The sequence below is a fragment of the Thermobia domestica genome, chromosome 6 (genome assembly GCF_964235325.1).
Source record: "Thermobia domestica chromosome 6, izTheDome1.hap1.1, whole genome shotgun sequence".
Lineage (NCBI taxonomy): Eukaryota > Metazoa > Arthropoda > Insecta > Zygentoma > Lepismatidae > Thermobia > Thermobia domestica.
The window spans coordinates 78,431,753-78,453,139 of NC_137459.1; the positions used below are offsets into that span (position 1 = coordinate 78,431,753).

General features: G+C 37.4%; 1 protein-coding gene across 1 annotated transcript in view; it reads left to right on the forward strand.

Annotated features, from left to right (window-relative positions):
• LOC145688070 (DNA-(apurinic or apyrimidinic site) endonuclease 2-like) overlaps window positions 1–21,387 on the forward strand; it is a 39,898-nt gene that overhangs the window by 7,096 nt on the left and 11,415 nt on the right. The window contains exon 4 of the mRNA XM_081761785.1: window positions 2,303–2,518. Coding sequence (XP_081617911.1) covers window positions 2,303–2,518 — 216 coding nt within the window. The remainder of the gene's footprint in view (window positions 1–2,302; window positions 2,519–21,387) is intronic.

The window sequence follows — 21,387 nt, forward strand, 5'->3', positions numbered from 1 at the left end:
TATGTAGCAAATATTTTCCATCGTAAAGTAAATGGTTTTATTGTTGAAATTCACTTCCGATACTTTGCGCGTTCAACTACGGGAATTTCCCTAACATTAACAAGACAGTTCTTTGTCGAAAATGAATTTAAAGCAGTTAACAAAGAAATAATTTCTATTTTATAAGGTAAACGTCTTAAATGAAATTAAATATCTTCCAGCTTAAAATAAATAGTTTTATTTTACTATTCACTTCCAATGCTTTGTGCATTCAATTGCGAGAATTTCCCGAGTACTTTTCTCATAACGGGTTTTCCCCTAAATTGCAACTTTTTTTACTGTACATCGACACTTCCACTAGTACGGAAGTTTAAATTCAGCATCTGAAATAGTAGGGTTAGATAGTCTTCGGAACTCCGAGCGTTAAGCTTCATAAATCTGACAATTTTTACACTGTTGCTGGTGTTGATTCTCCAGAATGCTTATTTAAGAGTAGCAACTGATGACTGAACTAATCTGCTGTTGTTGGAAAACCAAACTTTACTGAAGATTACTTGTGTTACCATCTAATGTATGAAATAATACTATTAGCTTTACTAATGTATTTAAATATTTACTGGTGGTACAGGCACCTACGGCCTTAAATGTATGAGGGCTAACGTCCCACGTCGTCGCCCAGCACACTATTCACGGAAAGTATTTTTTAAAATATAAAATTGCGTATTTTATTTCAAATAGGTTATAAACACAATCCATACATTAATTTCTTATAATTATCTCGAGCTAAGGTAAGCTTTTTTATTCATTCAGTGCATTCAGAACTTTTTATAGGTCTAACATTGAATGTTGTTGTATACTGGTAACATAAAAGCAGCTAATTCGCCCAAGGAAAGTCCAAAATCTGATAAAAGTCACTTTCAATGTGATCACCTTAGTTGTACCGATAATATACTAACAAAAAGCTTAAAAACCCAGGTGGGCTTTAAAGTGGGTTTTTTCAGGTGGGTCCAACCCGAAAAATCCCGGTGGGGCAAACCCTGATATATTCAAACAAAGGCTCAATACAAGTGTTCTAGTAAGTTAATACGAGTGCTTAGACATAATTTTCTTTTATCACACAAATAATGTATAATAAGTGGTAATGTATATTCATCGTAAAAGGTACGCTGACTCGTTAACGAATCTTCATCGCTGTTCTCTCAACCCACATAAAAAGTTTCTTATCCCACCCTTCCAGAACTTGCACTCGAGGTTCGCATTACATTTCCCATGGAATGAGCAGGAGGGAAGGGTGGGATAAGACATACCTGGGTCCTAAAGAATTGGTATTGTAAACTTACGGTAATCCGAAATAACGGTGCTGGATTATAGGAAGAAAAGAAAAAAAAATGATTGCAGAAACTTGACTTAAAATGACCAATTATGTTAATAAGTTGACTATTTTGAACCACTTTATTTAATCCTGGAACGTGTTTACATAGTTTGAAAGGTCCGGTTTCGGCGTTAAATGTCGAGAGCTCTTCACAATATTCACAAAACTATGCAGGCTTTAGAGAAGTTTCAGAAGCTCGGTTTCTGTTTAATTTCAAGAAAGTACATACAAGTAACTCGAAATCACAGAAATTGGTAAAGCCCAGTTATCGAAATGCATATGCATATTTCTTTTCATTCATGAAAATACAAAGTTTTTGTGTGATGCGTCTTTTGTTAAACCTTGCACGAGACTTTCACAGCACCCGAACACACGTAAAGGCTCCTTCTTCTGCAACGCAGACTTGCAAATTGGCCCTGCAATAAGCATGAGAAGTAAACTGGCAGTTGTCGCTGCTGATGGTGTGGGTTGTGCCTGTGAAAATTGAGAAATAAATTTATTAACCTTTGAGATCATAGCATTCCTTTGTGTGGGCCTCCAGTGGACGTGGTCATGGGGTCGAGTCCCGGTGGGAGAGCATTGGAATTTGAACACATTACGGTGTTTCGGATTTCACTTTAAACTGTATTCCATGTGTCATATAGCTTCGGTACTGAAAAAGAACGCTAAATTTAAATAAACAAACTAGCTTATTATTATATTTTCATATATAAATAACTATGAAAATAGTATGTGCAATTCAAGAAATACTCAACTTATAGATTTTGATCCATTGGAAGCTATGAGTAAGCTGAACAATTTTTATCATTATTTTATTTATTTACTTATTTATTTATTTTAATGTCATAATTTGACAGATTTGCTGGTCACTGTCCCTAGCACAATAAATAAACAGCAAGCACTACTAATGCGACTACTACTAGGAATATTAAACTGCGAATTTTATTTCAGGTTGAGGATGGCCCAGTGAAAACGCTGACATTGTTCAATGTGTATTGCCCAAGAGCAGATCCCAACAAGCCTGGTCGAAGGGTCTTTAAGATGCGGTTTTATAGATTATTACAGTTACGAGTTGAAGCACAGCTAAAGGCCGGGAATTCTGTTTTGATTGTTGGAGATCTCAACACGGCACACAAACGTATTGATCATTGCGAACCTGATGATATAGTAAGTACTAAATGATCTGTATTATTTATTTTAAATTGTTTTTGTACAGTAGCCGACAAATTCAAAACAGTATTCATTTTATGTACAAATTGTATGCACAATAGAGAAAGACATTCAGTCATTAGTATCAAAATGAAGTGTATTTTTTTTTTTTTAACTTGCCATAAATATCCACCAGATTCTTGTATTTTGCTTACTAAATGTCCATTTACACAGTCAATATGCATTCCTAACATGCTTGTATCGCTTTTTGCTACACCTTGCTCATTTGTTTTGGGCTTCAAGTTCAGTTTAAATGTTAGACCATATGACATCAAATTTTGTATCAATTTTAGTTGAAAGTTCTCTGAAGAGAATCGTAATTGAAATTGTTTTTACTGTTTTTTTTTTTCGGTAAATAACCACTTCTAGCGCCTAAGGATATCTCTTCTGATTTTGTACGAATATCTAGTGGCCGCAGTGGCTCAGTGGTAGAGCGTTCTCTTCTGGTGCATGGGGTCTTTGGTTCGATTCCAGCTTGCGCCAAGTGAGCTTTGTGGTGGACAAACAACGTGTGTGTGGGTTTTCTCTGGGTTCTCCCATTTTCTTCATTCCATCATTATCTTCATTTCTTATCATCACCGTTTTCTTTAGTCTAGCCGGCAGAACTTAAAGATTTTTTGTGTGAATATCTGGGAGTCCTCTTTCGATAAGTGGTAAACTTTACATTTTTGTAGTTTACAGAAATGTTGCTTGTGACCGAAATATCGTTGCGAACGCAATAAATTATTAGCATCGTTGACATCTGAGAACAAACTCTAAAATTGCAAACAGCATTACACTAAACTTACTTAAAAAGAACAAGAATCAACATTAGGACTGCACTCGTGTTAATATATGCACGCACGGAAGAGTGGTTAAATTTTAATACATATTCAGCCAGGGCCGTGGCGTGGGGGAGGGGGGCGACGGCCCCGGGCACCGAAGTAAGGGGGGCGAAAAATCGGGAGAAAAAGAGGCAAAAGAAAGGAAAAATTACTTGGAATATATGTATGGAGGCACCGTCGTATACTCTCGCCCCTGGCGCTGATTTTCCACGGCACGGCCCTGTATGCAACCATAAAATGCTATACTGCTCCTTTCAATAATGAAGTTAAAATAATAATGGTGTGCCTATTTGGTGGGAAGGAGACCACACAATAGAGCAGTGTGTATCATAGCGGCTATCTTGAATTTAGCTACAAAGTTGATATGAAGCTATTTTTCATTTGCGGCATTTGTTGAGGTGTTACTATATAGACTACCCTTATCCCACATATCATAATCCTCTGCCACACTGTTTTCAAATGTAAATGGTGGTGCCGGATTTTTGCCTCACTGTGGATTGCCAGTCTTTGGGCTAATCATTTTGTATGTATTCAAAGATTTCTTAAAACAACATTAATCTGTTGTCTAAATGAGCAAACCATTATTCTTTTAATTTCGTAGGGTAGAATAATATTTTATGACTAAGCACACATTAAAATGTAGTAAATAAATAAATAAAAATCACTGGATACGTAGCTATGTGCTACATGTTTGCATAACGAAAGGGATAGGTACAACATTGTATAGAACATGGCATGAAAATAGTAAATTTTCGAATATCGAATTCTAATACTGCGGAAAAGTTGCGTATTTGCATGCTAATAAAGGGGAAGGAAGATATTGAAAAAAAAAATTATTAATGCTAAAATGACTCAGTTCTCATCACATGGGGGCGCGGTGGCTCAGTGGTGGAGAGTTCACCTCTGGTGCTTGGGGTCCCTGGTTCGATCCCAGTTCGCGCCGTGTAAACAAACACCGTGCTCGTGGATATTCTCTGGGTTCTCGCGTTTCCTCTCACTTTCTTCATTCCACCATTTCATTCATTTCTCATCATCACCGTCTCCTTTAGCCTAACCGGCATAACCGTGGGACGTAAAACTTAAAGATTTCATTTCATTTCCAGTTCTCACCACTTGGAGATTGCTGGAATTCGAGCTCTATCTGCGCCACACTCAACCATCCAACCATTCAGGACATATTAAATTATGTTGAATAATTGGAGCGTAGCGTCCTTTTCAGCGTCGAGGCTATATGAGAGGTAGACCTACGGCTTAATTTGGAATCTGAACCACATGAACTACCGGGAAACGAACCCGGATCTCCTACGCTGTAGGCGTGTACGCTAACTATATAGTCACGAGGAAGCCCTTATATGATGATGATTCACCATTATCAGTGAAGAGCATCGTCATAAAATCGTATTTTCTGTCGAATTTAGGGATCAAACAGTATAGTGCTGCTCTAATATAGCCATTTCAGTTATCTTGTTCGCACACTTTTCCAGCAGACTATAACAAATTTTTACAAATCTTTCCACTGTTTGGGTGTGCCAGGGAAAATTTATAAATTCAAACTCAAGAGTTTTATTTGCCATAAAATGATAAAATATTTTGTGTAGTCAAGCTTTCTGTAGTTGGAGGAGATAACAACTTACTTTGCGCCCAATCAACCAGCTCAATGTAGTTCTTGACACAAAATGTTTTGAGCGCGTTTCTCTTAATCCCTGTATCCATGACTTCTGTAATGTTCTTCGGCATATGCCTCGTTGTTTGCAAAACTTTAAAGACGTGCTTTCTACCGTATTTCTCTCACATTGGTATATAAATCCCTACTTCTCTACCCTACTAGCAGTAAAACTCCGTACTTGGCAGAACAATGACGAATATTTTAATAATCTGTGTTTAGCGAGTGCGTACTTGTTCTCCAAGCTTGAACGGTTAATATCGAACCAAACAGCAACATACATCTTCACGATGTAAGTATCGTCAGTTTGTTTCTTAGACTTGTTTGAGAAGTAAACATTCGTCAGACCGATGCACATGCCAACCATCGGAAATAATTGGATACATCAGACGTGTTTTTCTGTTATCCTGAGAACATGATTGCGATAATAGTGACTGAGAGACGACAACACATACGAAAATTGAGTTACAGGAACATGCTGAAAGCTAGGAAACAACAGATGAAGGAGAAATCTAAGAAGTTTTACACCTTCCTTTATACTTTTTGATGTCAAGGACTACATTGAATTGATTGATTGGACAACATATAAACTGTCTTCTCAATAATTAAAAGCTTGACAATAGAAAACATTTTATCGTTTAAGCAAATTAAAACTTTGAGATTGAATTTATGAACTTTTCGTGTCGTACTCAAACAGTGTGTTAAACTTGTGACAGGGTCCGCCGGAAAAGTGTGCGGACAAGATAACAGAGATGGCTATATTAGAGTAACATTGCAATCTGTGATGCCTATATTAGATTAGAAATCCGATTTCAAAACGCCCTTGACTGATAATTGTGAAGGAAATGACATGCTCTGAATGGTTGAGTAGGACGTGGGTGAAGATCAAATTGCAACCACCTCCGCTTACTGAGATCTGAGCCATTTTAGGAAAAATAATTTTGCGAAATGGACGAAGAGTAGCAAGGTAATGTTTTTATCTCAAATTTGAATATATAAAATTTGTTTCTAGGAAAAAATATTTTAAAGAAATGACCTTGTGTATATTTTAATACAAAAGTGCGTTTCTTTATAATATAAAAGTTGAAGAAATATATTTTTCGCTGAAATTCACTAACTTAAGGCCATATACACGAACTCTAAATGTACCACTGCTATTGTAAAAATATTTCCACCATTTTAAGCAATTAAAATATATTCCCTGCTTTAGTAAGTCAGAAAACTTCAATTATTAAAATTTGTGCGTTAAAGCAATAATTGATGTTTTAGTCATATTTTCCAGTTTCATGCTCTTTACGCGAAATGAAGATCAAATAGAGATTTTTTTCAATACTTTCTCCTTTATTAGTGCGCAAATACGCAACTTTTCCGCAGTATTAGAACTTGATATTCGGAAATTCCTTTTTACGACCCACCCTAATATATATATATATATATATATATATATATATATATATATATATATAGGTTGTTTGAAAAAGAACTCCCTAGTTTTAAGTATAAATTTAATTTTGAAATGAATGAACACTTACATCAGTAAGTACATATCATGAAAGAGAATTCCTTCAAGTTTTGTTTAATGTTGGTAGACTTCAACTTGGGATCCATTTGTGGCTCTGCACACGTCGAGACGATATTCCACTTGAAAGACTTTAGCCAATGACGGATAGTTTTTGCTGTAGGTGGTTCACCACCATATTGACGTCTAAAATTACGTTGCACTGTGATAACTGACTCAGTTTTCACAAGCCAAATAACACACTGCGCTTTCTGTTGCGGAGTACACATTGTTGCTGAATTACTCTGCACTGCACGCCTGCCTGGACTAAAAAAAAAAAAAAAAAAAACAGTACTGGTGCCGTCTTAAGGTCAAGCAGAGGAGCCAAATCTGGAGATTTTTATAAGTCAACCATCGCAAACTAGAATAGTGTATGTAACTTTATACAGTTCCTGGGACACATTAAAATTAGGGAGTTCTTTTTCAAACACACTGTATATATACACAGAGTGATTCATTTAAAACTCACGGATTTCATTTGGATCTAAAATTCCTAACTCGGGTCCGATTTTCATGCGGTTTGTGGCAAATGATCAAGTAAAGATGGGAGATTTATGGGACTATGTTTACTGGTTTAAATTAATCCGGGGTAATATCGGCCACGCCTCAAGAAAAACAGCAAATGTTCACCAGTGTACCTTGCAGTTGGAATAAGGTTTTGGATTTTTAAGCGAAATTGCAGAATACAAATTAAGTGTTAGTGAAAATACAAATTAAGTGTTAGCGTTAACACCCAAAAATCCTATGTTGAATAGCTACAGCTGATTTTTTGCGACAAACAACGGAGAGATTTGTTAGGCGACCTAAGAAGTCGATAAATGACATTTTCCACAAGAGTTGCCTACAGGGTCCGATGCTTCTCTGTCTCACTCAGAAGCGATCCTGTTTCTTCCAATTTATTCATTAGCGACCATAGGTATATTATGTTACTATCTGGGGCAGGACGTGAGGCAAATTTGTTTCTAAATTACCTTCGCGAAGCAACAAGAGATTCCGTTTACCAAAAACTTTTAACGAGCAACTCATGTTGCTCCAAAGAGTGCACTATTCTCACTATGTCCTGATTATACTCACACAGTAGCACAGAATTGTGCAGCGCAATTCCCAGTACAACGGCCCAGTTTCCTATTTCTTATTCTTATTGACCTTGGCGAGGTTTCCATGTACGAAGAAAACTCAAATCTTCACACCGCACCGCAATTGTAAGGTACACTGGCGAATATTTGCGGTTTTTCTTGAGGCGTGGCCGATATTGCACCGGATAAATTTAAACCAGTAAACATGGTCCCATAAATCTCCCATCCATTCTTCCTAGATCTTTTGCCACAAACCGCATGTAAATCGGACTTTTGTTAGAAATTCTAGACCCAAATGATATCCGTGAGTTTCAAGAAACTCATCCTATATATATATATATATATATATATATATATATATATATATATATATATATACTAGCTGAAATGTTCGTTTTTCGCACGGGAAGAATAAGTTAATGGAAAATATTTGAATTCCCTCCTCCTCAGGATATACACGTATTTCAGTGAAAGTGTAACGATCGAAATACAGAAGATGCTCTACTTTTGACGTAAATTTCGAAACATCCCATCCGCACAGAATACTTCTTGTAATCAAATTGATATTATGAAGAATCCCAGCTTGAGGTCGGCACAAACTTATATCTTTTCATTAGAGCTTTGAAAATATTCCACAGTATGAATGAAAGAAAACTGAGCAAACCACCAAATATATATTAATAATATTTGTGTAACAGTTTCGGTCATGTAACAGCGCCTTCATCAGACATGTTATGAAAGACCAATCCAAGAATAACAACCTAAGTATACACAAAAAGTGAAAGGAGGACACACCCACACATTGCAGAGCCAATCAAGTTTTCCCTTTTTTTTTTTTTACGTCCATCTGTACGAAACGGAAATTTGTAATTACGTGCAAAATGTAAATTTTTAATTGGGTGCTTGTAAGATTCTTTCCCCAACAGTTCGCATATATCTGTTCTAAATTTGGACCCTGCCATCTGTAGTGTTGTTTATACTCTTAGTTCTTACCTTTCTATTTTGTCCAGCACTGCATTCCATAACTCCAGAATCCTAAGGCCGCTCGTCCAATTCATCAGTACATCCATGTTTCTTAATCCACTGAGCTTCTTTCCACTTCCGTTCATACTTCTATTTTCTCTCTCCAGTCCTTCTACTCTTTCCCAATCTATTTGATGCCCTGTTTCTTTAACGCGCTTATGTACTGCGTTGTTCTCTTTTCTTAATCTGACGTCGTCTGTGTGTTGTCTTATTCTTTTTTCCAATCTCTTGCTTTTTTCCCTTATATATATTTCATATTCTTTACAACTTATCCGGTATGCTACTCCTTCCTCTTGTGACTTTGTCTCTCTTTCTTTCCTCTTAAGACGTTGCCGAGAAAAGGAGATGTCAGAACATATAGAAAAGGAGGATTTTAGACTTAGTAAAAGAGAAAGGAAAATTTATTTATTGTTTCTATGAATAGAATCATCTTCCAAGTGTATACCTTGCATATTTTTAAATGTATTTTCTATTGTTTTCTCATACACCTATTTTTACCCTGCCAGCCGGGTTTTTATGTGTGTATTTTTGTTATGTATTTTATATATATATATAAACAAAAATAACTTACAGAAAATGATAGTAAAACCGAAAAAGAAATTGGAAAGGATAAACATAGGTGGTTGGGAAGCGGACTGAGTTTTGCGAGATGAAGTAGTTATGAAGAACAGATGAGACACGTTTAGGGAGGAGGGAGAAAGGGAGAGGTTTACGAATAGGCTAGCACTGTAAGTTATTTCTTCTCATTTCTTTCTAAAGGACGTGGAAAATCTGGAAGACGGAGTTTGAAGGTACTTTACGCGGAAAGTGGGGTTAAACCGACTGTTTTAATGGCTAGAGTAGATTAGAATTTGAGCACTGAAGAAAAAAAAAAGATAATCGTTGTTGAGATGTAGAAACTGGGCAATGATGTAAATGAAATCGAAACAATCACGGTTTTCAGAATGATGGAATACGTGTTATCTTTTTTTTTTTTTTGGTGGAAAATCAGATTGGCTTAGGCAACTTGTACATCCCTTGTGATTTTGACATTTTTTTGGGGTTAGAAGCGGGCACGGTGGCTCAGTTTTAGAGGACTTATTTCTGGTGCGTGGGACCTCTGGTTCTATTCCGGCTAAGTAAGCTTGTGGACAACATCGTGTCCGAGGGTTTTCTCTACGCTCTCCTATCCTCATTCCACCAATTCTTCCATCATTATTTACTTGTGTTCTGTCTCCCTTTGCCTAAAAGGCATAATCGTGGAACGTTAAACTGAAATATTTCATTTCATTTTTTCTTGGGTGGAAATTCGAGGTATTTGAAGGGGGCCAGGTTTTCTAATTGAGAATGTGAAGGCGCCTCTGCATTCCAATATGACACCGAGCTGGATACTTCATAGCTACTTTTTTATTCTTAATTTCTTTTTGGTATCTTGGCGAAAGTGCGTATAATGCACTTTTTGTGTGTTGTGTAAGGTTCATATGTTCTTTTTTAATTAAAAAAAAATATCCGGGACTCACTCGGTTTGAATAAACCAACAAAATTACGTGACATAATTTTATTATCTATTCACTGTACATGGTATAATGAAAGGGTATTCAGTGCGTGGCTTCTCTATGAGAACACTAGTTTTCTTCTGCATTTTAAAGGCACAGTACATAATAAAATAAATTTCTATTCATGGCAGGTCAGTACCATATCAAGTGAGCTGTGCTTAGTTATTACCCTGTCCACTAATAATGTTTTACTCGAAACATAACAGTATTGCCAATTTTTATGACAATGGGCATCGATTTCTCGGCAATTGCATGTTTTAAATTTAAGAATGAGAACGTTAAACAAAAATCTACAAATTACAGAACAATTCTTCATATCCAAGCATTTTTCGGGACGGCGGGACACAAACTCGTATGGGACAACCTTGTACAGTCAGCGACTGTAAAAAGTGGAGGTTGGATACATAAGAAATGATAGCTTTTTCCAGTAGCAGGATAGTTTCACTCTATGTCTGATAGTTGGACAACCAACATGACAGCAAATACATGCCCGAAAACATAACATGCCAGGATATTCCTCCATTTGGAGGAAAAAGTATTACTATCTGAGAGCATCACTTAGAGAAACAACCACGAGATAAATCTACAGAAATTCCATTTACCTTAAGATCAAAGAGATAGGAATTAATGCAAAGGAAACGAAAACAATAATACGCATCATGCAGAGACCGAAAAAGTATGGAAAGCTAAACAAAATGAGAAAAGAAGGAAAGGAAAGAGCAAAAGACATGGGAATAAATTAAATTTTAACACTTAAGGATAAACAGTGTCCGTCTTTCCCCCTGCCCCCATCGTGGGTTTTCTCCCTTCATAGGATAAATCTCTTTCAGTATCAAACGCGAACATCATTTATAGTGTTGGAAAAAATTTAACTCAGTCTAGGCCGAGACTCGAACCCCACACCCTTAGAATGACAGTCTCATGCGTTATCCACTTACCTACACAGGCTCTATCTATAAGTCAGCTATTACCCGCGCTGTTATCAAACGTGTTAACTCAGCCATTGTCGGTGAGCCACCCCAGTTCCATTTGAGGTTTAAATTTTATTTACCTCACTTAGCCATCTATGGGTAGCAGTCCCCTTGCTTTCATAAAAAAACATTTGTTCTGTAGATTAAAATCAAGAATGAATTAATCTGTACTCTTGGGAGCTTACTGGTGCACCAACATATCTATCTATCTATATATATATGTCTATATATATATATATATATATATATATATATATATATATATATATATATATATATATATATATATATATATATATATATATATATATATGTGTGTGTGTGTGTGTGTGTGTGTATGTGTGTGTGTGTCGAATTGATTTTGTATTAAAAGAGCGACTTCGTAAATTTACGGAACGCGTGTTAACACAACAGTAAGGACATCTCGTAACGTTGTTACGTAACACACGGAGTGTAAATAAACTTTCAAAACCAGAAGTCGGAAGATATGCCGTGGGTAAGTCGGTAAGACGTCTGCTTGCTGAGTGGAGAAATCCGGGTTCAAATCTGGGCTGTTACGTTTTTTTTTTTTTTGTTCCGTTGAAAATACATTTCTATATTTTTGCGTTTGAAATTGCTTTCTTTCATTTTTTGTAGATTATCTTAAATTAGTGAAGGCCAAGTAAGATCAGATTACATATATGTCTGCTTTATCTGTGTGTACAGTCCAGATATGGAGTGGGTCAATTGTGTCAAGATTTGTGAGTAGGTCAGTGGATCGTGGGTCAACAGGACGTGACTCACTGTGACACACCACCCACCGTGACCTCTCTGACTCACGCTGACCCTACGTTTTAAATTTTAAGGTGTCCCTCTTTATTCGGCCTCCCTCCTTCAAGGTCTCCCTCCTTATTATTAAATTCAATGTATAGATAATTATTGAGTTGAATTGATTTTGAGTTTAGCGCCCTTTTCAGCAGCGAGGCTATATGAGACGGGACCTACTGATTAACATGTAATCCGAAACACATGAGCTCCCGTTGGAATCAAACCACGGTCTCCCACGCCACAGGTATATAATTGTGTCTTATATAGCAGTTAATATTCTTGCTATAAAGTATAAAGTTAAAGAAACTTGTAGCTTCACGAAAGGCATTTGTTGGTCCTTCAAGGTCAACACAAAAACAAAAAAAAAAAAAACTAATACTAGGTGTGTCTTTACAAGTGACTACTATGATAACAACAGAATGCTGCCTACGTTTAACATATTATGCCTCCGGGGGTTAGTAAAACGCTGAACTGTGTGAAAATCGCTGCACACAACAGGTCTTAGGAACACTCACAAATACGTAAAATTGAAAGAACAGAAAATAGTGCATTTTTGAAATGAGCATACAATTCACACTTCACGCAAAGTTCCAATATGGGAAATCAGTCAATATCTTCAGTTGGAATTACTGAAAAAGACAGAAACTGGCTATTTAAAATTCCAAGTGTAAACCTGCGCTTGGAGCGATTCTATTAGCTATATCACAACGCATTTTCGTGAGTTGCCTCTGTGGTCAAGCGTGCTTAATAGCGCTGTTAAATTTCTAGAACCGGAGGGCGGCGGTTCGAGCCTGAGTACAGTATTTTTTTTTTTCAAAATAGGTTTGGCTTTTTAAAAGTATATATGAAGTTGTATTTTGAAGTGATTGTAAAACAAATTCAGATGAACTTTCACATTTCCAAGCTCACTCGTATTTATTCGCCATGTCCCAAATTTCACAGAAATAAATCCCTACGTTAAGCGGGTTTACATATCCAGACTCCTAACAAGGAAGGGTCACGCAGTGGCTCCGTTGAGATCCGAACGAGACAAATGTGTTTTCATTTGATATATTATAACTAGATAGATCCCAAAGTTATACGTGCCACCGAGCGGAATATCGTGAGTTACAATATATTTTGTAATGTAAGAACTACAAAGCTGGCAGAATATTTTGACCGAATCATTTGTTCGGAAACGGTTGGGTAAATGGAAAACTCGGATAATATGTATCCCGTCATTTTCAAGAACACACTTTTTCGGATAAAAAAGTTTGCCCAGGATCCTCGCAGGGTCCCACATGGGGTCCAACTCAAAATTTTCAAATGACAAGAGGGATTAAGTAGCACATCGTTTGAAAGCTGTTGCAAAATGAAAGAAGATGCAGCAAGTCTCGACTCTCTACGACAACCCTGTGCAAAATGGCGGAGGGTCAAAATGTAAACAGAAACTTAATTGAAAAGTCAATGGTCACCCCTATAAATCGGAAACGGTGAAAAATGTGAAAATAGGAAAGGAAGTGTGGCATTATTTTCAAAGTACAACAATTTAAGGTAAAACGTCTTGTCCCAGGGTCCCCACATGGTCCCAGGTGGGGTCCAACTAAAAAGTTTCAAATAGCAAGAGGGGTTAAGTAGCTCATCGTTTGCAAGATCTTCTTAAATGAAAGTAGATGGAGCAAGTCTCTACTCTCTACGACAACTCTGTCCAAAATTGCGGCGGGTCAAAAAGTAATCAAAAGCTTATTTGATAAACTATGGCCACCTCGAATCCAAGATGGCCGGTTAAAACTTATGTCGTTCATAACAGTACAAATTTAAATCTCTATTTTTCTCTATTATACATTTAGAAACAATAGGAAGATTAAAGAACAATTGAATTTCGATTCACCTCAACTATAATTTCATTCGGTAACAACACATATATGTTTTGTTTGGTTCCCTCGCCATCATTTACTTTAATATAACGAATATGCGATGAACACACAACTCTGACTTCCACTAATTTTGTCATACGTAGTTCATGCATAAAGGACTTGCTGCACCAGTAGGTGGGTGGCTCTATTGTAATTCGTAACTGCGTATTCGTGGCGGTTACATTTGTATGTCATTCGTTGGTTTGATCATAATACTCCAAGCAATACCAAATATACAAAAAAAAAAAAAAAAAAAAAAAATCATTTGCAAGATTGGCGAGTAGTACCAAACCATGTGTAAGTCATTTCAGTACTTCGAGTTGCGCCAAACTTTGTTGGTTTAATTACAGTATTCCAAGAAATAACATATTTATATACAAACTCATTTTTCACGCTGGCAGCCATATTGGATTACCTCCAACACCAGTGGTTTGAGCTGGACATGCGTTCGATACATACTATGGCATTTTGAACTCAAGACGTTTCGTTTTTTGAACATTTCGCATCTTTTCGTCATCCACTGATCAACATTCATGCCAAATTTGGTTTTCCTAGCTTCAGCAGTTTGGTATGCCTATCCTTTCGATATAGGTTTTAAGCTGTCTCTTGGATTCAAGGTGGCTATAGATTTTCAATTAAGCTTTTGCTTATATTTTGACCCGCCGCAATTTTGGACAGGGTTGTCGAAGAAAGTCGAGACGTGCTCCATCTTCTTTCACTTAACAAGAGCTTTAAAACGATGTCCTACCTCTCTTGCCATTTGAAACTTTTTAGTTGAACTCCACCTGGGACCATGTGGGGACCCTGGAACAAGACATTTTCACGTTGTGCTTTGAAAATAATGCCACGCTTTCTTTCCTGTTTCCACATTTGTTTTACCGTTTCCGATTTATAGGGGTAGTCATGGACTTTCCAATTAAGATTTTATTTACACTTTGACCCGTCGCCCTTTTGCACACGGTTGTTGTAGAGAGTCGAGACTTGCTGCATTTTCTTTCATTTTACAACAGATTTCAAATGATGTGCCACTTAACCCCCCTTGCCATTTGAAAAGTTTGAGTTGGACCCCATCTGGGACCCCGCGGGGGACCCTGGGGCATTTTTTCTTACCACAAAAAGTTTCTCGTTGAAAATGGTGGGATAAGTGTTGGCAGAGTTTTTCACTTACTCAACCATTTCCGAACAAATGACGGTTCAAACTATTCTGCATGGTAATTTTTTGTAGTTCTTACATTACAAAATATGTTGTAACTCACGATATTCCCCCGGTGGCACGTATAACTTTGGGATCCATCTAGTTATAACATATAAAATGCAAACACAATGGTCTCGTTCCGATCTCTGCGGAGCCACTGCGTGACCCTTCCTTGTAAGTATGAAAACATTTACGTTCACTCCAACCTCAATCATTTCATGAATTCAACCTGATTTACATATGTTATTAGGACGTAAAATTGAATGTGATTTATTCTACAAACACTTTTATACATTGCAAGAGCTGTGACGTCTAAATATTCACTGAGAACCCATAGTCGTATCGCAATAAACAAAAGCGAGTATGGAACAGTAAACTGCTTTCACAAAGGTTAAAAGAAAGCCTGCAAAAGCATGCAAAATGGTCGAGTGGTTTAGGTCGATACTCTATCAATCATATGTTTGTGTGTTAAAACCCGATAATAAGTTTTTCTAAGTGTCTTCCTATTTTCATTTGGAGGCGGAAAACATTTCTTTGAATAACCCATTGGAAACTTCTTTTGTTTCAAATTCGGCTAAGACGGAACAAAATATCAATTGCAAATCTAAAATCCATTGCTGAAAACAAAATATAAAGTATGTTTTCCCATTATTATCCTCAGATTTGTAACGAGACCCGGGTTCGATTCCCGGAGGGAGTTCATGTGGTTCGGATTCCACCTTAATCAGTAGGTCCACGTCTCATATAGCCTCGCTGCTGAACGGGACGTAAAACTCAAAATCAATCAATCAATCTCCAAGAGAGAGAAATAAAAAAAACTTTGTTATGGTAAATTCTAGTTCAAAGTTCGAAGCACTTGCTTTTGCACGTGATTTTTTGTTTCTTTTTTCAGGGAACAGAAAAGTTCTGGCACCTAAGAGATTATACCATATAATATTGCAAATTTGCAAGTGGATGTATTTACATTGCAATTTGTGGTAATAAAGATATTATGATTAGAAAACAATACTGTAATAAGTAAGTTTAATTTCTTCATCCATCGCAAGTCTTAGGGGCCCCTTATACCTCGCCGCCCCCCGAATATCGATATCGAAAATTTCGAATGATATATTCATGTCCATATATTCGCGATATCGAATGTTGATATATGATAATATATATTTATATATCAACGATAGCGATTTATCGACATATCACAGGCCCAGGTCCGAGAAGTGATGCTTGAAATATACTGGAATCAACAATCAAATTCTAAATAAGTTCTCCATTTCCGTATTCAATGTTGAGGGGGAAGAATGTGAACCCGAATAGAAATTTTAAGAAAAACAAATGTTAAGATAAAAGTAGGTTTTCCGTGTCCCCTTGAATATAAAAATTAACAGAAAACTATTACTGCAATTTACCTTTTACTTCTGTTTCTGATTGTTATCACAAATCAGCGACAGTACACATACTTTACATAGTATACCAATACACTCTATAACTTTTCACAACCAAGCAAGCCGGAAGATGAATTTCCTGTAATATTAAAGTGGAATATTCTACAAAATAGTCATAATTCATTGGCTATATTTCTATCAGAACTTTGGTACGGACTAAGAGCTACAAGACTAACAGAACTAAAAATTAAAGATTTCATTCCTTTTTTCTCTCAGACTAAAAGACTTCTGCATTTTCCTAAGATTTTCATTTTCTTAATATAAGTCCCCTATCCTGGGCTAATTCTGGCTACCGCGGTTTCGAGGTAATCGGTAAACGAAAGAGCAAAGTTTTTCGACTCTCAACTCTCGACAGTTTGTAAGAAGATATTTCACAGTTCATGTTGTTATTTCTTCGTTACAAAAACACTTCTAGTTGACTCTATTCATGGTGAATTACTGAACTTATAAACATTGACAATTATTGAAAAATTAATAATTATTTTTAAACATAAAAGACATTACAGTTCACTAGAATGCAGTAGTAGAATGCAGAAGTGAAAGAAAATATTGTTGAGATGCGCAAACTGAATGTGAATAATAAGTGTTTCCCATTCTCTTGTCCAGAGGTGGATCTACGATGGACTTCTGGGGGCTCGGTGGTTGGTAATACTCCTATTTAGAGCTACTTTTAAGAGCTCCAAACTCTGGAATGGGTTTTATTTATATATAAAATAACAAATATTCCCTTTCTGGGAGGCTATCGCCATGATCGCCCACTGGATCCGCCCCCGCTCTTGTGTAGCAGACTTTGAAGATATTTAGCTCCTGCGATGGTGATTAAGGATTGTAACATCTGGATAATTTTTATACTGATATCGGATAGAAACTTATCCGGATTTGCAATATCCGGTTGACGGACAACAAAATGGATGACGGATAACGGATAATATCAGGATAATGGATGACTGATAATATCCGGATAGCGAATGACGGATAATATAGAGGTAACGGATACTATCCGCATGATGGATAACGGATGTCGGATAATATCCGGATAATGGATTTATCCGGATAATTTATAAAATTAAGATAACGGATAACATCTGGATAATAGAACATTCGGATAACTGATTACATCCGGATGACGAATAAAGGATAATATCCGGATAAAGTATGTGGTTTGAAAAAGACAATATAGGAGAGAGACTTATCAATGCTTTCTCCTCATGGAGTTATTAAAAGACGATCATTGGGCAGTGGTCTTTACCATTGAAAGATATTGCTTCTTAAAATGTTTCCTAGTAACTTCCAATTTTCTTGTTCTTGTTGAGCGCGGTGGCTAATGGTAGACCGCTTACTTTGGCGCGTGGGGTCCTTATTGTTTCGATCCCCGGCCAAATAAGTTTGCGGTGGACAAGATCGTATCCGTAGCTTCTCTCAGGGTACTCCCGCTTCTTGCCACTTTTCACTCCATCAATTCTTCTATTATCATTGACTTGCTTTAATCATTCGACACGGCAGCTCAATGGTAGAGCGCTTCCTCTTTTGCGTGGGGTCCTTATTGTTTTGATCACCACCCAAGGAAATTTGTAGTGGACAATATCATATCCGTGGTTTTTCTCAGGGTACTCCTACTTCTTCCCACTTTTCATTCCACAAATTCCTCTATTATTATTGACTGGCTTTAATCATTGCGCGCGGTGGCTCAGTAGTATAGCGCTTCCTCTGGTGGACCAATTAACATTGAGGTGGATGAGATCGTATCTGTGGGTTTTGTCAGGGTACTCCCGCTTCCTCCCACATTTCATTCCACTAATTCTTTATTATCATTGACTTGGTTCAATCATTGGGCGCAGTGGCTCAGTGGTAGAGCGCTTCCTCTGGTGGGCCAAGTAAGTTTGTAATGGACAAGATCGTATCCGTGGGTTTTCTCAGGGTACTCCCGATTCTTCCTACTCTTCATTCCACCAACTCCTGTATTATCATTTACTTGCTTTAATCATTGGGAGCGGTGGCTCAGTGGTAGAGCGCTTCCTCTGGTGCGTGGGGTCCTTATTGTTTCGATCTCCAGTCAAGTAAGTTTGTTGTTGACAAGATCGTCTTCGTGGTTTTTCTCAGGGTACTCCCGCTTCTTCACACTTTCCATTCCACCAACTTCTATATTAGCATTGACGCTTTAATCGTTGGGCGCGATAGCTCAGTGGTAGAGCTCTATCTCTGGTGCATGGGATCTTTGTTGTTTCGATTCCCGGTCTAGTAAGTTTGTGGTGGACAAGGTCGTATTCGTGAGTTTTTCCAGGTACTCTCGCTTCCTCCCACATTTCATTCAACCAATTCTTCTATCATCATTGACTTGCTTTAATCATTGGAGATGCCTTGGTCCCGTGAGGATTGCGGTGATGTCAGAAATCAGATTCGATCCCAAGCATTTGGGTTGTGATGTAAACCTTTGCTGTGGTTCAGTCTCAGTATTTTATTACGCGAGATAAAGCCATCCATACAGCTATAAATGTTGTTCTAACTTGCGCAAGCACGTATTGATTTTGAGCCAATTCGGAACCACATTTTTGGCGCTTTGAGGCCAGAAACCGATTTCGGACATTACGCTGTCCTCAAACTACTAGGATCTTTTCAATGTTACCATCCGCGTCCAACAACCCCATGTTTAAAAGGGAAATAGAAAGGACTCGTGTCTAAAACTTCCGGACCCAGTTTCTTGAGGTTCAAGAGTAGGGATCGATTTCTGATATCACCATTGTGCTCAACGGATCAAAACCTTTGAAATGTCGCCAATGCCGTCCAACAACTTCATCTTTAATAGGTGAATAGAAGGGACCTGAGCCCATAACGCCAGGACCCCATTCCTTGAGCTTCGTGGTCTGAGCCTGATTTCTGACATTACTACTGCACTCAGGGGCAGTGGTTAGGGATGGGCACGAGCGAGTTCGAGTGAGTTGTTTTAAACTTCAACTCGAAACAGACATCTTTTAGCTCCACTCGGGAACTCGACTCGAAAAATTTCTTCCGACTCGACTCGAATTTGGATCGAGTTTCGAGTCGAGTCGAGCCAAATCGAGCCAAATCTTGTGTGTAGTTTCAAGTTCCTTTTTCACTTATTCTGCATAAACAATATAATTATTATCAATGTTGCTACTTCCACTACAACTTATTATTATTATTATTATTATTATTATTATTATTATTATTATTATTATTATTATTATTATTATTATTATTAAATTCTGTAATTAAGCTTGAAAGATAGACGGTTTCCATCTGAATAGTAAAAACTAGTTAACTGCCGATTTCGGTAGTCGTGAAATCTAGGACACAAGGACATCGTTCACGAGGTTCTAGGTTTGAGTTCCGGAGGATCAAGTATTCGTGCTTGGGCCAAAATTTATAGCGTGCCAGGCAAACATGTTTAAAACTGTTCTGCCTGGGTCTACGGTTGTCAACGACTTGTGCGGCTTGGCTCACAGCTTATTCAATATCGAACCGAACCGAGAACCGAACCGGATGTGCACGAGTCGAGACACAATTTGTAAAATTCGAGTCGAATCGAGACTGCTCGTAAAAATCTTGATTCGACTCGAATGTCTCAAAACTCTTCACATATTTTTAAAAATAGTTTTGAAGAAACTAATCACTCAGAAACAGTTATATATATATATATATATATATATATATATATATATATATATATATATATATATATATATATATATATATTATACAGGTGCGGATCCAAGGGGAGCTACAGCCCTCTTGACACTCAGGTATACACTGGATAAAATAGGCTTCAATCCTGCTTTACACTGGATAAAGCGGCAAACAGTGATTTAGTCGCTCCCTTGATCATATCCTGGATCCGGGGCTTTAAGGGTTCATAGCTGTAAAACTATGGGACCTATCGTTAGGGATGCGCACGAGACGAGTCGAGACAGAATTTTCCTGACAAATTTCGAGTCGAGACACAGCTCTTGCAATAAAAAAGAATACATTTTTCGAGTCGAGACATCACTTTTACAGTACATTTTCGAGACGAGAAAGCCTCAAATCTTGTCTCGTGCGCATCCCTACCTATCGTAGTCGGGTTAAGACTTCACTTAGAAACTAATATGTGCGCTATCCAAAAATACAATGTTTCAGAATCTAGAGTACACATGCGACAATTTTTATAGAGGAACTTTGGCTATGTGCATATAATTTGAAGTACTCACCAAATACCTGTATAAAAATTGTTGCAGAAGTATGTTAGAATTCTGAAACATGGATATTTGGATAGCGCACGTACTAGTTCCTAAATAAGGTCTTGACCCTACTACGGTAGGTCGCCTAGTTTTGTAGCTATGGACCTTTAAAGTTCATTTCTTCATGTTTTTGGCAGCCTATAACTCCGAAATTAAGCATTTGTGCGCCCAGGTTTGTTATTATCTTTTGTCTTATCTTGGTGTCAGGAACAGTATTTCTTCCAGATATGTTTTTGGGGCACTGCCCCCCTCCCGGAGCTCTGAGAGTGCCCCCCGGAGGAGACCCAAATATTACGTCTATAATACAATAATAAATAGAATAGTACCAGCAGTGCTCCCCTCACCCTGAACATTTTTTCTGAAAGAACAACTGGTCAGGAATCTCCTTGCATTTTTTAAATGGAGTATCGCATCGCAGTTTGCAGTGCAAATGGGAATGCAATGCAGCGCAAACATGGAAATGCAACATTGCATTTACATGTTTGCACTGCAAGTTGAAAAATGTATTGCAAATTGCGATACATCTTTGTGTCTTAAATTGCTACATAAGCTAAAATAAGGAGCAAGTTAAAAATATATTACTACGAGGGCTATCCAGAAAGTAGA